This window comes from Elephas maximus, chromosome 9, assembly GCF_024166365.1.
Source record: "Elephas maximus indicus isolate mEleMax1 chromosome 9, mEleMax1 primary haplotype, whole genome shotgun sequence".
Classification (NCBI taxonomy): domain Eukaryota; kingdom Metazoa; phylum Chordata; class Mammalia; order Proboscidea; family Elephantidae; genus Elephas; species Elephas maximus.
In genome coordinates this window covers 10,849,054-10,865,687 of record NC_064827.1, presented here as the reverse complement: position 1 = coordinate 10,865,687, position 16,634 = coordinate 10,849,054, and the positions used below count along the sequence as shown (strand labels likewise).

At 43.3% G+C, this 16,634-nt stretch overlaps 1 protein-coding gene across 5 annotated transcripts in view; it reads right to left on the bottom strand.

The window, feature by feature from the left end:
• The window catches only part of PIP5K1B (phosphatidylinositol-4-phosphate 5-kinase type 1 beta), a 373,029-nt gene that overhangs the window by 107,689 nt on the left and 248,706 nt on the right, over positions 1–16,634 (bottom strand). For 3 of the 5 annotated variants that reach the window (XM_049896709.1, XM_049896708.1, XM_049896710.1), the window contains 2 exons: positions 8,163–8,280; positions 3,012–3,352 (listed from right to left, as the gene is read on the bottom strand). In XM_049896709.1, the coding sequence (XP_049752666.1) occupies positions 3,185–3,352; positions 8,163–8,280 (286 nt within the window). In that variant the 3' untranslated portion in view covers positions 3,012–3,184. Of the gene's footprint in view, positions 1–2,773; positions 2,969–3,011; positions 3,353–8,162; positions 8,281–16,634 lie in introns of those variants that run through there. The other 2 variants (XM_049896711.1, XM_049896712.1) reach the window with 2 other exon arrangements.

Genomic DNA, 16,634 nt, shown 5'->3' with positions numbered 1-16,634 from the left:
AGCACAGCTGTGGTCAGTGAAATGGTGGGAAGAGCCAGGGGGAGCCCAGGTGTGGGGATGAGGAGGCCTGAGGGAACAAGAGGCAGCCCAGGTGTGGGGAGTGAGGAGGTGTGAGGGGACAAGAGACAGCCCAGGTGTGGGGAATGAGGAGGTATGAGGAATCTGGAGGCAGCCCAGTATTAGCAAGTGTGTAGATAGAAGGGCAGGAGAACCCCTGTGCGGGTCCTGAGGAGCCTGGACAACCAGGAGGCAGCAGAGGGTGGCTACTGAGGAAGTGGTAGAGGTTGGGGGGTACCCCACCTATGGAAAGTGATGAAGAGGGAGAGGCCCAGGTATGAGTAATGATTAGGTTGGAAGGACCAGGAGGCAGTCCAGGTGTGGCCTTTTAATCATTTTACGTTGGCTGAGGCAAGGTAAGTTCAGATGCAGATCAAGACAGCGCAGTTAACCCATTTCCATCCAGTCGATTCCGACTCAGTGACTGTATAGATCGAGAGAGAGAGTGAAAATTTGAAAGGCTTGATTATACCCACAGGCTCTGGGGAGAACACAGCATACACGGATACAGGGCCCTAATTGGGGCTGCACCCAGGGCAGGGCCACAAAAGCCACATCTGGAGAAGACAGCTTATGTATGCAAGCAGGGCACGGTGGGCTAGGTTTCCTGGGGTATGGGTATTTTGATAATTCTGCAGGACCCAGAGCATAGGAGCTGCCCCTAGGTGTTGGGCACCTGCTTGTCCCTAGGTGTTAGGTACCTGCCTTGAAGTGTGAGTGCTAAGTAAGGTGGAGGGGCGGCTTGAGAATAGAATTAGCTGCTCAAGAAAGGGAATGGACTGGCCTTCAGCTGGGGCCTTAAAATTGTGTTAAAACAGCTTTTAAGAAACAAACAATAACCCCACTTCTATTACAATTGACCCCTTGAATATGTATCTGACATCACTTTTGAACTTGACCATTTGTGTTGAATGGGCTGGTTGCTAGAAGAGACTCCCAAGGAATAGTACTACATAGTATAGAAAGCGAGGAAAGTAAAAAATAAAAAGGAGGAAAACAAGTAGAAGTCTAAGAAGTCTTTGTAGGCTGGGTCCTGCTGGGAGGAGCCTCCAGAGACTGGGGTTGGGCCAGAGCTCAGTGTAACCACAGAAGCTCCTCTGGTGGACCACAGTCTGGGAAGGCTTCCGGGGGTAGAATCTTGGGTTTCCTTGGGAGGTTTCCTGTGTTTGGAAAGACATGAGGAGAGGCGGACACGTTGGTGAACCGTTTTCTTCTTGTAACTCCAGAGTTGCCAGCGCTTGGCTCCACCATTGTTTTTTCTTCTGCCATTAAAATGGCACGCCCCAGACAGGAGCTGACTCTGGACAAAGGTGACGCTTGGAACACAGTTGCAGCTGGCCCAGAAATGTGAACAAGAAATAAAACTTGGTTGATGAATGATTTGGGGATTGTTTGTTACTGCAACAAAACACAGCAGAAGCAGACTAATACTGCAGGACATTTGGGTAAACCTCCAGAAGGAGTTGAGCAGAATCTGCTATTGAGTCTTTTCTCGGGGCACAGGGATCTTTATCTTTCCATTTTCATGTGCCATGAGATTCAGCTTATTTAAGATCCGCAAATATCAAGAAATGAGGAGGGTCTGATGTTTTTCATTATTAAAAGAAAGAAATGTAAAGACCAAAAACCATCAGGGCCATAATAAATGGACGCTGATAGAACTGGAGAACAACGTGGCACAGAACCTCAAATTTCTAGAACAAACAAAACCCAAAAATCAAAAAACCATACTTACTGGACTCCTTGAGACTGGAGGACTCCCTGAGGCTAATGCCTTGAGATGCTCTTCAAACCTTGAACTGAAACTAACCCCTGAGGTCACCTTGGAGCTGAATAGCAGATAAGCTCACAAAAAATATCGCCCGTGACTACTGAGTTCCTTTAAAAAGTCACCTATATGAGGCCATACAGTGAACAGTTCCTTTAGAACAAAGATGAGACCATAAGGGGGCAGGGAAACTAGATTAATGGAAGGAGAACCACCAGAACAGAAATAATAACAATGGACACATATGGTGAAGAATATAACCAGTGTCACTGAACAATTTGTGTAGAAATTGTTGAATGGAAACCTAAACTACTGTGTAATCGTTCACTGAAAACACACAAAAAATTATTAAAAAAACCAGAAACCATCAGAATCAATGTACTACCACAACTGAGAATAAAATATTTTATTTCTCTCAATAAAACTATAGTTTACAGTAGTATTTACTGAATAAATTATATAATTTCTCTTTTACAGGCAATAAACTAAATCACAAATATTTCAAGGACGATATATGTACAGGACATAAGGCCTTTGATAAATAACTTTGTTTTGCTCATTTCACTAGTAAACAGTGAAAACATCTTTATAGAAGGTAGCTTTCTATAAAGTATATGCAGAATATGACAGTGATCTTTATAAGAAACCAGATTAAGATTTCAATGACATGGGCTATGATTTTAATTTGGCAAAAAAAAAAAAAACAGAATCTACACTTTATTCACCATTTTGCATGGATGGATCTGTTTGAAAAAAATAAGCAGATTACCTACAGTGCTTATGTATAATCACTGGCTACATGCAAAATGAAATAACACAAGAGTCAATAAGAAAATAGTACTTCCAAGTCCAAAAAAAGGTAATTGGCAATGGTATAGAAAGCAGCTTAGATAGACATAGTTCATGCAGTTCTTCACAGTTCAGCAAACAACAGCAAGTTGTGTGGTCTCTACACATCCCATCTGCTGACCATCCCAGGGGCACGGCTCCCCTGCCATCTCACAACTTGTCACTCCAGCTGAGTAGGACCCTGTGGGAGGTGGGCTAGGCCCAGTTCCTGTGGGGATTCTGGAGTGGAGACACTTCTCTCCCACGCTGTGTACGCCTGTCACCATCTGCTTAGGTGGTCACCGTGTTTGCTTACTAGGGAAGAAGACAAAGAAAGAACACAATGGTGAGACTAGATTTTGGCATCGACTTAGAACCCTGTCCCATAAGTGGAACACGAGCTCACGTTTTCTCTCCATAGCTGGTGTCTTGGGAATGTACAGGCAGAGGTGGGGTTGATTAGGCTGAGGACTCTTCTGCAATGATTTTCAGGTGGATCCAGTTACCAGCTGCCATCAAGTCGATTTCCACTCACGGGGACCCCATGTGCAGAGTAGAACTGTGATCCTTAGAGGTTTCAAGGCCATGACTTTTCGAAAACATTGCCAGGCCTGTCTTCCGAGATGCCTCTGGGTGGATTTGAACCACCAAGCTTTCAGTTAGCAGTCTTGCTTTCACTATTTGCACCACCATGGACTCCTATGACATGGACCCACCGCATGTTAATTACTCTGACGCCTATCAAGTCCCTCCTACATCTCAGCACTGGGCTGAGACTTACAGGGAAGCAACACTGGCAAAGACACACTCAGGCTCTCCAGGTGCACAGGGGGTGGGGGTGTGCTCTGGGACACCAGGCCGGAAGCCACTCAGATCAACTTGAGCACGGTCATTTCCAAATAACATACCCCCGTGGCTGGGCTATAAAAATACATCTGGAAATACTTAACCTAAAATGGTGAACATTTAAAGTCGGAGCCAGCTTACTCAACCTGTGACAGTTCCATCATTATACGTGAGGAAGCAGTACACAGCTCACACACGGTCAAAATCTTAAAATGACTTAAAACACAGAGGAAACTATCCAATCTAAAATCAAAAAAACCAAACCCGGTGTGGTCCAGTTGAAAAAAAAACCAAAAACCAAACCCATAGCCGTCAAGTTGATTCCGACTCATAGCGACCGTATAGGACAGGGTGGAATTGCCCGATACGTTTTCCATGGAGCGCCTGGTGGATTCGAACTGCCGACCTTTCGGTCAGCAGCGGTAGCTCTTAACCACTATGCCACCACGGTTTCCAGCCCACAAAAAGCAGTCTGTTAATTAACCAAGAAGCCCTTTCTGAGGCACCAGGGCACTGTGGGGAGGCTGGATAAGCCCCAGGGCGAGTCTAAACAGGGCACCCAACCAAGGTGGGCTTCCCAACCCGGAGAGTCAAGCCCCCTTTTACAAAGCCCTGGGCTGGACAACCAAATGCCAGAGTTTGCTCTTCTGGCTTCTGCAACCCTAAGCTAAGGTCACCTCCACTTTTATTTTACTAAGCAGAATATTAAGTTCATATGCTTTTATCCTTATTTTCATTCAGAGACATTAATGACATTCACTGTACTGGGCGACCATCACCACTATCCATCCCCAGATGTTTTTCATCACCGAAAAGGGAACCCAGTGCCCCTTCAGCAACAACTCCTCGTTTCTCCCTCCCCTCAGCCCCTGGTCACCACTGATACAGTCTTATCTCCATGCACTTGCCTAAGGAACCCTGGTGGCACAGTGGTTAAGTGCTCAGCTGCTAACTCAAAAGCATTCAGATGAAACCCACCAGGTGCTCCACTGAAGAAACCACCTGGTGATCTGCTCCCATGAAGATTAGAGCCTAGAAAACCCTGTGGGGCAGTTCTACTCTGTCACCTGGGGTCAGAATGAGTTGGAATCAACTCGAAGGCAGCTAGCAACAACACCAATGCATTTGTCTAGTTGAGACATTTAAGTGGGATCGTACGACACTTGTCCTTTTGAGTCTGACTTGCTTCACTCAGCGTGTTTTCAAGGTCCACCATGTATGGCATGTATCAGGGCTTCGTTTCCCTTTATGGAGGAGTGATATTCCACTGTATGGACAGACCATATTTTGCTTATCCATTCCTTTGTTGGTGGACACTTGGGTTGTTTCCACCATTTGACTATTGTGAATAATATCGCTGTGAACATTCATGTACACGTATCTGTTTGAGTCCCTGATTTCAAGTCTTTTGGGGCTACATCTAGGAGTGGCATTGCTGGGTCATATGGTGACCAGAGAACCTAGTTGTTTTCTCAGAGATTCCTGAATTTCAAACAGAAAGTAGCCCCCATTTGGCTCTAGGAAGTTTTGAGAATTTTTTTTTTTTTTTAATTAAAGCTCTATAAAACCCAAACAAAAGCAAACCAGTTGCCTTTGAGTTAATTCCAATTCATAGCAACCGTATAGGACAGAGTAGAACTGCCCCATAGGGTTTCCAAGGAGCGCTTGGTGGATTCCAACTGTCGACCTTTTGGTTAGCAGCCTTAGCTCTTAGCACTTCCCCACCAGGGTCTCCTAAGGCGCTATGCTTGCATTTTATGATATTTATAACTACCCTATATCTGGGGTTGTGGTGGTGCAGTGGTGGATTCTCACCTTCTATGTAGGGGACCCGGGTCCCATTTCCAGGCAATGCACCTTATGCGCAGCCACCACCCATCTGCCACTGGGGGCTTGGCTGTTGCTCTGATGCTGAACAGGTCTCAGCAGAGCTTCCAGACTAAGCCAGACGAGGAAGAAAGGCCTGGTGATCTACTTCTGAAATTCAGCCAAGGAAAACGCCATGGGTCACAACAATCCATTCTGAGCTGTTCATGGGGTTGGCACAACACCAGGCAGCGTTTGGTTCCAGTGTGCATGGGATCGCCGTGAGACAGGCTGACTCAACAGCAGCTAACAGCCAACGACAACAGCCCCATATTGGGGGTTACGTCACAAGGCACAGTCACGTGGGCATAGAATTAAAACAAACCGAAACATGTGGCCGTGGAATCCTGTCTGACTCATGGCAACTCGAGGTGTTACAGAGTAGAACTGTGCTCCCTAGCATTTGCTTGGTTATAATCTTTAGGGAAGCAGACCTCCAGGCCTTTCTTCTGAGGTACGCTGAATGGGTTCAAACTGCCAACCTTTAGGTTAGTAGTCAGAGCAAACTGTTTATGCCACTAGGGACCTGGGGACACCGTAGGGTGAGGGAGTTCTCTTGTCCAAAAGCACCAAGAGTCTACAAGCTCACCATTTTCTTTGGAAGTGAAGCCAATACCTATCCTACCCATATCTCATTGCCACTGAGTCATTTCTGATTCATAGTGACTCTGTAGGACAGAGTAGAACTGCCCCACAAGGTCTGTAAGAAGCAGACTGCCACATCTTTTTCCTGTAGAGCGGCTGGTGAGTTTGAACCACTGGCCTTTTGGTTAGCAGCCGAACGCTTTACCCTCTGCACCACCAGGGCTCCTTATACTCTGTGTTAGTCCTACGGATATGAGGATAGGACAGTCTGAAAGGTGTCTAATCACACAGATACGGGATTTTGCAGCTGGAAGTAATCACAGAGATTCTTGGGTCCAAATTTCCTACCCTTGCAATTAAAAAAGCAAAAAACCTTGGACTCAGGATGAGAGGCGAAGTTACACTTCCCCAAAGACCAGTGATGCAAGACTTTAACAGAGAAAGTCTGCTGCAGAAGGACAGACTGGAGCTGGTCCTTGGAGGCTGCGTACAATTTGGATGAGGATGACCATTTCGTGCCTCCTTGAAGGTCCACGCCAATCAGTAACGAGATGACTGATAGGATGAGAAGAGATCCAGGAAGAAAGCTGCCATGCCCCTGGGACTTGTATCAGGATGGACTTCAGATGGTGGCCGTTTGTGCAGCGGTAATATCTTAACAGCCTTCGATGCCTGACTGACTTTTTCTCCAAGGAGCCGAGGGGACCCCGAGGGCAGCCAGGATTTAAACGGGCTGATGTACTACAGTGGGCTTTCCAGCACCCAAGTTCTTCCTGCTGATCGTAAATCCAAGCGGTTACCTTTTTATCCAGTGGATCACACAGCTCCGGGGCCCTAACAGGATCCACCTAAACTCTGCTTCTGCCTCAGCTGGAGAACGTGAGGGTAGAAATACAGTTGCGGTTCCAGTGGGAAAGGAGCAGTGCCGGGGGTTCCTTCTCATGTATGTAGAAGGCCAGCATCAGACGCCAGAGGCCCAGCCACCGCCTACGGGGACCAGGAGCTGCACCTCCATCCCGGCCCTCCCCCATCAGCACTTCATTTGGTAGCATTTTCTTTACAAAAGTACACACGGGACATCACTGGATTTAAGTTTTTGTTTGTTTGTTTTAATAAGACCCTATATTTGCATTTATTGTATTTATCCCTACCGCTTAATGGGGGTTCCTTATAAGGCCACAGTCATCTTGGGGTTAAGGGGCTCTAAGGGATTACTTGCCAAAGATTGAAAACAAAGACAAGGCTTTTTCCCACCATATTTGTGGATGCTTCCTTCAAGTTGCTGCCTGAGCAATGAACCACCCCCCATCTGTCAGCTTGGTGTACTTGGTGGCTTGCATGCTGCTGTGATGCTGGAAGCTATGCTATGCCAGCTACACCAGCAGGGTCACCCGTGGTGGACAGGTTTCAGTGGAGCGTCCATACTAAGACAGACTAGGGACTGACCCCAAAAGGGAGTCCTTGTGTGGTGCCAATGCTTCACGCGCTCAGCTGCTCACCAAAAGGTTCCAGGTTGAAATTCACCCTGAGGTGCCTTGGAAGGAAGGCCTGGCAATCTACTTCCTAAAAATGAGCCGTTGAAAACCCTATGCTGCACAATTCTACTCTGACACACGTGGGGTTTCCATGACTCAGGGTGGACCAAACCAAAACCAAACAAACCGAGTGCTGTCGAGTCGATTCCGTCTCATAGCGACGCTACATTAAGCCCCAAATGAAGATCCAAATGCAAGGGGTGACTATTTTGTATTGTCAAAAGAAGACAATACTCTGAGGGAATGATGCCAAGGAGCCCTACTTTGCCTTGACTTTAGGGGACATATGTGTCCCCTTGTTACATATGGTGATGCACTAGCCTTGTCTAGCTGTTCTTCTGTGCAATGTCCTGCCTGGGAAAAGAGTCTGTGAAAACCAAAACCAAACCAAATCCGGTGCGTTGAGTCGATTCCGACTCATAGCAACCCTATAGGACAGAGTAGAACTGCCCCATAGAGTTTCCAAGGAGCGCCTGGTGGATTCGAACTGCCGACCCTTTGGTTAGCAGCTGTTTCCAGTCTGTGAAAAGACACACTATTTGTAGGTGTGACACAGTGTCATCATTCTTCCTAAAACCCGGGCCGACCTGGTGGTACGGACGTTGTTCTTGCACAAGCCAGGGCCCGTGTCCACTTGTAAACCAGCAGGGAAAGAGAAGAAAGGACAAGTTACTCACCAAGTAGACATCAAGCACTGAGGCGTTATCATCCTGCGTTTCCAGCGTGTCTGTCTCAGAGGTTAGGTAGATGTTCCCCTCCTCCAAGGTAAATGTTGAACTGGAATGTAACCCTTTGCTGGAACAATAGACAAGGCTCGTGAGCAGGTTGCCACCAGAACGAAATCCATAGAAACCTCCACGATTGTGGGTACAGACACTAAGGTGGGGAGGATTTGGGGGATGAAAAAACAATTTTTTACGGTGTTCAAAGGGGATATGGTCAAACCTGGAGATACAGTACTCGAGTTAAAGTATTTGATTGTGGGTGCCATGAGCCAGAATCTACTCCATGACAACTGTGCGCGTCTGCTTAGTCAGTAGTTCGTTTTCTCTCCCTGCTTCTTTGTGTTTTCGAGACCATCTGATGTGTGAAGCTCATGCCTGTGTGTACGGAGTTGCTGGGGACCAAGAAGCCCGCTGCTCATCTTTGACTCTGGATGGTTGCTTCTCGCTGGTTAAGTTCCCCTCTCTTGGTGCTCACAGTTTGCTACTTTATAGAAGACAACCTTGTGCATAGTTAGCAATGGTGATGACTGTTCTTTTTACTATTGTTTTTTTCTTTTTGGCATGAAAGGTTTAATTACATCAGTGGTTAAACACAATTTTCTGCCCCCCAGGAGCCCCAGTGGCAACAAAATTTAAGCAAGGTTGCTACCCAAGAGGTTGGCAGTGCAATGGGAGAAAAGACCTGGTGATCTGCTCCTGTAGAGATTACAGCCTTGGAAACCCTATGGGGCAGTTCTACTCTGTCATATAGGGTCATTATGACTTGGAATCCACTGGACAGCATCCCACAATAATAACAACCCGCAGGGCTCCTGATTCGGGAGGTCTGGTGTACGGTGCATGAGTGTGTATCAGGTGGTACTGATGCTGCTGGTCTGGTCCAGGGACCACTATTTGTGCCACACGGAATTACATAGAGTGTTGTGTTATATGCTTTCATCATACCGAAGCATATAAGGGAAACCCTGGTGGCGTAGTGATTAAGTGCTACAGCTGCTAACCAAGAGGTCGGCAGTTCGAATCCACCAGGCGCTCCTTGGAAACTCCATTGGGCAGTTCTACTCTGTCCTATGGGTTCGCTATGAGTCGGAATCGGCTTGATGGGAGTTGGTGGTTGGTTAAGCATATAAGACAACGCTCTAATTTTCGACTCAATGGCAATGGGTTTGGGATTGTATGTTTTGTAAGGAGAGTCCAAAGTGCACCTCAGTAACAAGGACACAAAAGCCAATGGAATGAAGGTAGAGAGCTGTTTATGCAGGGAAACTGCCTTGTTTTGTCGTGAGATGACAACCAGTGTTAACTGTTGAAGTAATTGGTCCATCTTGTTCTTATCAGCTGCCCTGGAGTCAACCCTAACTCATGGTGACCCCATGCACAATGGAACAAAACGCTGCCTGGTCCTGTGCCATCCCGGTGATCAGTTTTCAGTCAGATCATTGTGACTCACAGGGTTTTCACTGGCTGATTTTCAGAACTAGATTGCCAGGCCGTTCTTCCTAGACCATCTTAGTATGGAAGCTCCGCTGAAACCTGCTCAGCATCATAGCAACACGCAAGCCTCCACGGAGAGATGGGTGCTGGCTGCGCATGAGGTGCACTGGCCGGAAGTCAAACCCGGGTCTCCCTCGTGGAAGGCGATTATTCCACCATCTCGACCAAACAGTATTTAAATTGGGTATTCATTTTTTTATTATTATTATTATTTTTAATAATTTAGAGGCTCAGGAACGCAAAACCTTTTTCTTCTTTGAAATACAGGGTAGTTTCATTTTTAACCTGTGGAAATTAGCCATGCGAAGGTTTCTGCAGGCACAAATTGTCCACAGGGTTTGGATGTTTGGTGTTAGGAGAACTGGGTGGAGGTGGCCATCTGCCACATGGAGGGAACCTCAGCATGGCGCGTGGTCGCCCCCTGGTGGTCGAGCTGAGAGCAGCTGTGGAGAAGAAGGACTTCCCCTCTCACCTTCCAGGCCATGTCCTCTTCCTGAGATCCCCTCCTGGCTTAGCTCAGAGCTCACCTCTGCTGACAACACCCTGTCTAAGGTCATCCTCTTAAGGAGCCCTGGTGGCACAATAGTTAAGTGCTGAGCTGCTAACTGAAAGGCTGAACCCACCAGCAGCTCCGCAGAAGAAAGACCTGGTGACCTGTTTCAGTAAAGACGACAGCCTGGGAAACCCTATGGGGCAGCTCTACTCTGTCCCATGTGGTCGCTGTGAGTGGGAATCGACTCAAGGGCACCCACCACCACCAACAAGGTCACCCTCTCAGGATGGGAGACTACTGAGGACATTATAACCTCTGTGCCTCTCATCTGGGAACTACACGTAATTCTCTCTGTAAACATCTGACTCTGAATGGAAAACACAGGAACTAGTTAGGAATCCTGACCTTTTCAGTATCAAACAAACGAAAAGTTGCCAAAGAACTGTGCGGTTCTTTTTTTTTTTTTAATTTTTATTTTGCTTTAAGTGAAAGTTTACAAATCAAGTCAGTCTCTCATACAAAAATTTACACCTTGCTATATCCTCCTAATTTCTCTCCCCCAATGAGACAGCACATTCCTTCCATCCACTCTCTATTTTGTATCCATTCCGCCAGCTTCTGACCCCCTCTGCCCTCTGATCCCCCCTCCAGATAGGAGATACCAACATAGTCTCATATGTCTACTTGATCCAAGAAGCTCTTTCTTCACCAGTATCATTTTGTATCTTATTGTCCAGTCTAATCCCTGCCTGAACAGTTGGCTTTGGGAATGGTTCCTGTCTTGGGTTAACAGAAGGTCTGGGGACCATGACCACCCGGGTCCTTCTACTCTCAGTCAGACCATTAAGTCTGGTCTTTTTACAAGAGTTTGGGGTCTGCATCCCACTGCTCCCCTGCTCCCTCAGGGGTTCTCTGTTGTGTGCCTTGTCAGGGTAGTCATTAGTTGTAGCCAGGCATCATCTAGTTCTTCTGGTCTCAGGCTGATATAGTCTCCAGTTTATGTGGCCCCTTTCTGCCTCTTCGGGTCATAATTACCTTGTGTCTTTGGTGTTCTTCATTCTACATTGCTCCACGTGGGTTGAGACCAATTGATGCGTCTGAGATGGCCACTTGCTAGTGTTTAAAACCCCAGACGCCAGTCTCCAAAGTGGGATGTAGAATGTTTCCGTAATAGATTTTATTATGTCAATTGACTTAGATGTCCTGAGACCATGGTCCCCAAACCCCTGCCCTTGTTGCGCTGGTCTTCGAAGCATTCAGTTTATTCAGGAAACTGCTTTTGGTTTAGTCCAGCTGTGCTGACCTCTCCTGTACTGTGTGTTGTCTTTCCCTTCATCTGAAATAGTTCTTGTCTCCTATCTAATTAGTGAATACCCCTTTCCCTCCTACCCTCCCTCCCCCATCTTGTAACCATCAAAGAATATTTTCTCCTCTGTTTAAACTGTTTCTCCAATTCTTATAATATTGGTCTTATACAATATTTGTCCTTTTGCAACTGAGTAATTTCACTCAGCATAATGCCTTCCAGATTCCTCCATGTTATGAAATGTTTCACAGATTCATCACTGTTCTTTATCGATGCGTAGTATTCCATTGTGTGAATATACCATCATTTATTTATCCATTCATCCGTTGATGGACACCTTGGTTGCTTCCATCATTTTGCTATTGTAAACAGTGCTGCAATAAACATGGGTGTGCATATATCTGTTCCTGTAAAGGCTCTTATTTCTCTAGGATATATTCCAAGGTGTGGGATTGCTGGATACTATGGCAGTTCTATTTCTAGCTTTTTAAGGAAGTGCCAAATCGATTTCCGAAGTGGTTGTACCACTTTACATTCCCTCCAGCAGTGTAGAAGTGTTCCAGTCTCTCCACAACCTCTTCAACATTTATTATTTTCTGTTTTTTGGATTAATGCCAGCCTTGTTGGACTGAGATGGAATCTCATCGTAGTTTTGATTTGCATTTCTCTAACGGCTAATGATTGTGAGCATTTCCTCATGTATCTGTTAGCTACCTGAATGTCTTCTTTAGTGAAGTGCCTCTTCATAGCTTTTGCCCATTTTTTAACTGGTTATTTGTCTTTTTGTAGTTGAGTTTTTGAAGTATCGTGTAGATTTTAGAGATCAAGCACTGATCAGAAATGTCCTAGCTAGAAACTTTTTCCCAGTCTGTAGGTGATCTTTTTATTCTTTTGGCGAAGTCTTTGGATGGGCATAGGTGGTTTGATTTTTAGGCGCTCCCAGTTGTCTACTTTCTCTTCTGCATCGTTAGTAATGTTTTGTATACTGTTTGTGCCATGTATTAGGGGTTCTAAAACATTGTCCCTATTTTTTCTTCTATGATCTTTATCATTTTAGATTTTATATTTAGGTCTTTGATCCATTTTGAGTTCATTTTTGTGCATGGTATAAGGTATGGGTTTTGTTTCATGTTTTTGCAGATAGATATCCAGTTATGCCGGCACCATTTATTAAAAAAGACTGTCTTGTCCCCATTTAACTGACTTTGGGCCTTTGTCAAATATCAAGTTCTCATACGTGGATGGATTTATGCCTGGATTCTCAATTATGTTCTATTCTTATACCAGTACCGGGCTATTTTGACTACTGTTGTGGTATAATAGGTTCTAAAATCAGGTAGAGTGAGGCCTTCCAGTTTGTTATTCTTTTTCAGTAATGCTTTGCTTTTCTGGGGCCTCTTTCCCTTCCCTATGAAGTTGGTGATTTGTTTCTCCATCTCATTAAAAATCGTCATTGGAATTTGAATTGGAATTGCATTGTATCTATAGATCGCTTTTGGTAGAATAGGCATTTTTACAATGTTAAGTCTTCCTATCCATGAGCAAGGTATGTTTTCCACTTAGGTAGGCCTCTTTCGGTTTCTTGCAGTAGTGTTAGGTAGTTTTCTTTGTATAAGTCTTTTACACCTCCGGTAAGATTTATTCCTAAGTATTTTATCTTCTTGGGGCTACTGTAAATGGCATTGATTTGGTGATTTCCTCTTCGACGTTCTTTTTGTTGGTGTAGAGGAATCCAACTGATTTTTGTATGTTTATCTTGTATCCTGTACTCTGCTGAACTCTTCTATCAGTTGCAGTAGTTTTCTTGAGGATTCCTTAGGGTTTTCTGTGTATAAGATCATGTCATCTGCAAATAGAGATACTTTTACTTCTTCCTTGCCAATCTGGATGCCCTTTATTTCTTTATCTAGCCTAATTGCTCTGGCTAGGACCTCCAGCACAATGATGAATAAGAGTGGTGATAAAGGGCATCCTTGTCTGGTTCCCGATCTCAATGGGAATGCTTTAGACTCTCTCCGTTTAGGATGATGTTGGCTATTGGCTTTGTATAAATGTCCTTTATTATGTTCAGGAATTTTCCTTCTATTCCTATTTTGCTGAGTGTTTTTATCATGAATTAGTGTTGAACTTTGTCAAATGCCTTTTCTGCATCAATTGATAAAATCATGTGATTCTTGTCTTTTGTTTTACTTGTATGATGGATTACATTAATTGTTTTTCTAATGTTGAACCATCCCTGCATACCTGGTACAAATCCCACTTAGTCATGGTGAGTTATTTTTTTTGATATGTTGTTGAATTCTATTGGCTAGAATTTTCTTAAGGATTTTTGCATCTAAGTTCATGAGGGATATAGGTCTGTAATTTTCTTTTTTTGTGGTGTCTTTACCTGGTTTTGGTATCAGGGATATGCTGGCTTTATAGAATGAGTTTGGGAGTACTCTGTCCTTTTCTATGCTCTGAAATACCTTTAGTAGTAGTGGTGTTAACTCCTCTCTGAAAGTTTGATAGAACTCTGCAGTGAAGCCCGCCAGGCCAGGGCTTTTTTTTGTTGGGAGTTTTTTGATTATCTTTTCAGTCTCTTCTTTTGTTATGGGTCTATTTAGTTGTTCTACCTCTGTTTGTGTTAGTTTAGGTAGGTAGTGTGTTTCTAGGAATTCATCCATTTCTTCTAGGTTTTCAAATTTGTTAGAGTACAATTTTTCATAGTAATCTGATATGATTCTTTTAATTTCAGTTGGGTCTGTTGTAATATTGCCCATTTCATTTCTTATTTGGACTATTTGCTTCCTCTCCTGTTTTTCTTTTGCTATTTTGGTCAATGGTTTATCAATTTTTTTAGTTTTTTCACAGAACCAGCTTTTGGTCTTTTTAATTCTTTCAGTTGTTTTTCTGTTTTCTATCTCATTTAGTTCTGCTCTAATTTTTGTTATTTGTTTTCTTCAGGTGCCTAAGGGTTTCTTTTGTTGCTCTCTTTCTATTTGTTCAAGTTGTGGGGATAGTTCTTTGATTTTGGCCCTTTCTTCTTTTTGGATGTGTGCCTTTATTGATATAAATTGACCTCTGAGCACTGCTTTTGCTGTGTCCCAAAGGTTCTGATAGGAAGTGTTTTCATTTTCATTGGAGTCTATGAATTTCTTTATTCCGTCCTTCATGTCCTCTATAAACCAGTTTTTGTTTAGTTTCAGTGTTTGATTTCTTTTCCCTGCTTTTTCTGCTATTGATTTCTACTTTTATGGGCTTACAGGTAAAGAAGATGCTTTGTAATATTTCAATGTTTTGGATTCTGCTAAGATTTGTTTTATGACCTAGTATGTGGTCTATTCTAGAGGATGTTCCATGTGCACTAGAAAAGAAAGTACACTTGACTCCTGTTGTGTGGAGTGCTCTGTATATGTCTATAAGGTCCAGTTGGTTGATTATGGCATTTAGATCTTCCATATCTTTATTGAGTTTCTTTCTGGATGTCCTGTCCTGCACCAAAAGTGGTGTGTGTTGAAGTCTCCTATTATTATTGTGGAGCTGTCTATCTCACTTTTCAATGCTGATAGTTTGTTTTATGTATCTCGTAGCCCTGTCATTGGGTGCATATTTAATATGGCTGTATCTTCTTGGTATATTGTCCCTTTAATCATTAAATAGTGTCCTTCCTTATCCCTTATGATGGATTTAACTTTAAAGTCTTTTTTGTCAGAAATTAATATCGCCACTCCTACTCAATTTTGCTTGTTGTTTGCTTGATATATTTTTTCCATCCTTTGAGTTTTTGTTTGTTTGTGTCTCTAAGTCTAAGGTATGTCTCTTGTAGGCAGCATATAGACGGATCGTGTCTTTTTAATCCATTCTGCCATTCTCTGTCTCTTTATTGGTGCGTTTAGTCCATTTACATTCAGCGTAATTATGAATAGGTATGAATTTAGTGTTGTCATTTTGATGTCTTTTTTTGTGTGTTATTGACAGTTTCTTTTTCCCACTTAATTTTATGTGCTGAGTAGATTATCTTTATATATTGTCTTTTCCTCTTATTCATTGTTATTTTCTTTCTGCTGAGTCTCTATTTTTTCTTGTATTTTATTTTGATGTGTAGGATAGTTTGTCTCCTTTGTGGTTACCTTATTATTTACCCCTATTCTTCTAAATTTAAACCTAACTTTTATTTCTTTGTATCACCTTATCTTCTTCTCCATATGGAAGATCTATGATTACATTTCTTAGTCCCTCTTTATTGTTTTAATCCTCTCTTCTTTTACATAATAACATCGCTGTTTCCCTGATTTGAACATTTTTTATCTTGATTTATTTTTGTGATTTCCCTGTCTGGGTTGACTTCTGATTACTCTGCCCAGTGTTCTAGCCTTGGGTGGATACCTGATATTACTGATTTTCTAACCAAAGATCTCCCTTTAGTATTTCTTGTGGTTTGGGTTTTTACAAATCCCCTAAATTTCTGTTTATCTGGAAATGTCCTAATTTCACCTTCATATTTGAGAGACATTTTTGCTGGATATATAATTCTTGGCTGACAATTTTTTTCCCTCAATTTTTTCTATAGGTCATCCCATTGCCTCCTTGCCTACATGGTTTCTGCTGAGTAGTCCAAGCTTATTCTTATTGGCTGTCCTTTGTAGGTGACTTCGTTTATCCCTCACTGCTCTTATAATTCCCTCTTTATCTTTGGTTTTGGCAAGTTTGATTATAATATGTCTTGGTGACTTTCTTTTAACATCTACCTTATGTGGAGTTTGATGAGCATCTTGGATAGATATCTTCTCGTCTTTCACGTTATCAGGGAAGTTTTCTGCCAACAGATCTTCAACAATTCTCTCTGGATTTTCTGTTATCCCTCCCTGTTCTGGTACTCCAATTACTTGTAGATTATTTCTCTTGATACTTTCCCACATGATTCTTAAGGTTTTTTCAGGTTTTTTTTTTAACTCTTTTATCTGATTTTTCTTCAGATATATTAGTACCAGTGCTTTATCTTCAAGTTCAGAAATTCTGCCTTCCACTTGCTCAAATCTGCTTCTCTGACTTTCTATTGAGTTGTCAATTTCTGTAATTTTATTTTTACTCTTCTAAATTTCTGATTGCTGTCCGTCTATGGGTTTTTCCAGCTTATTAAATTTTACAT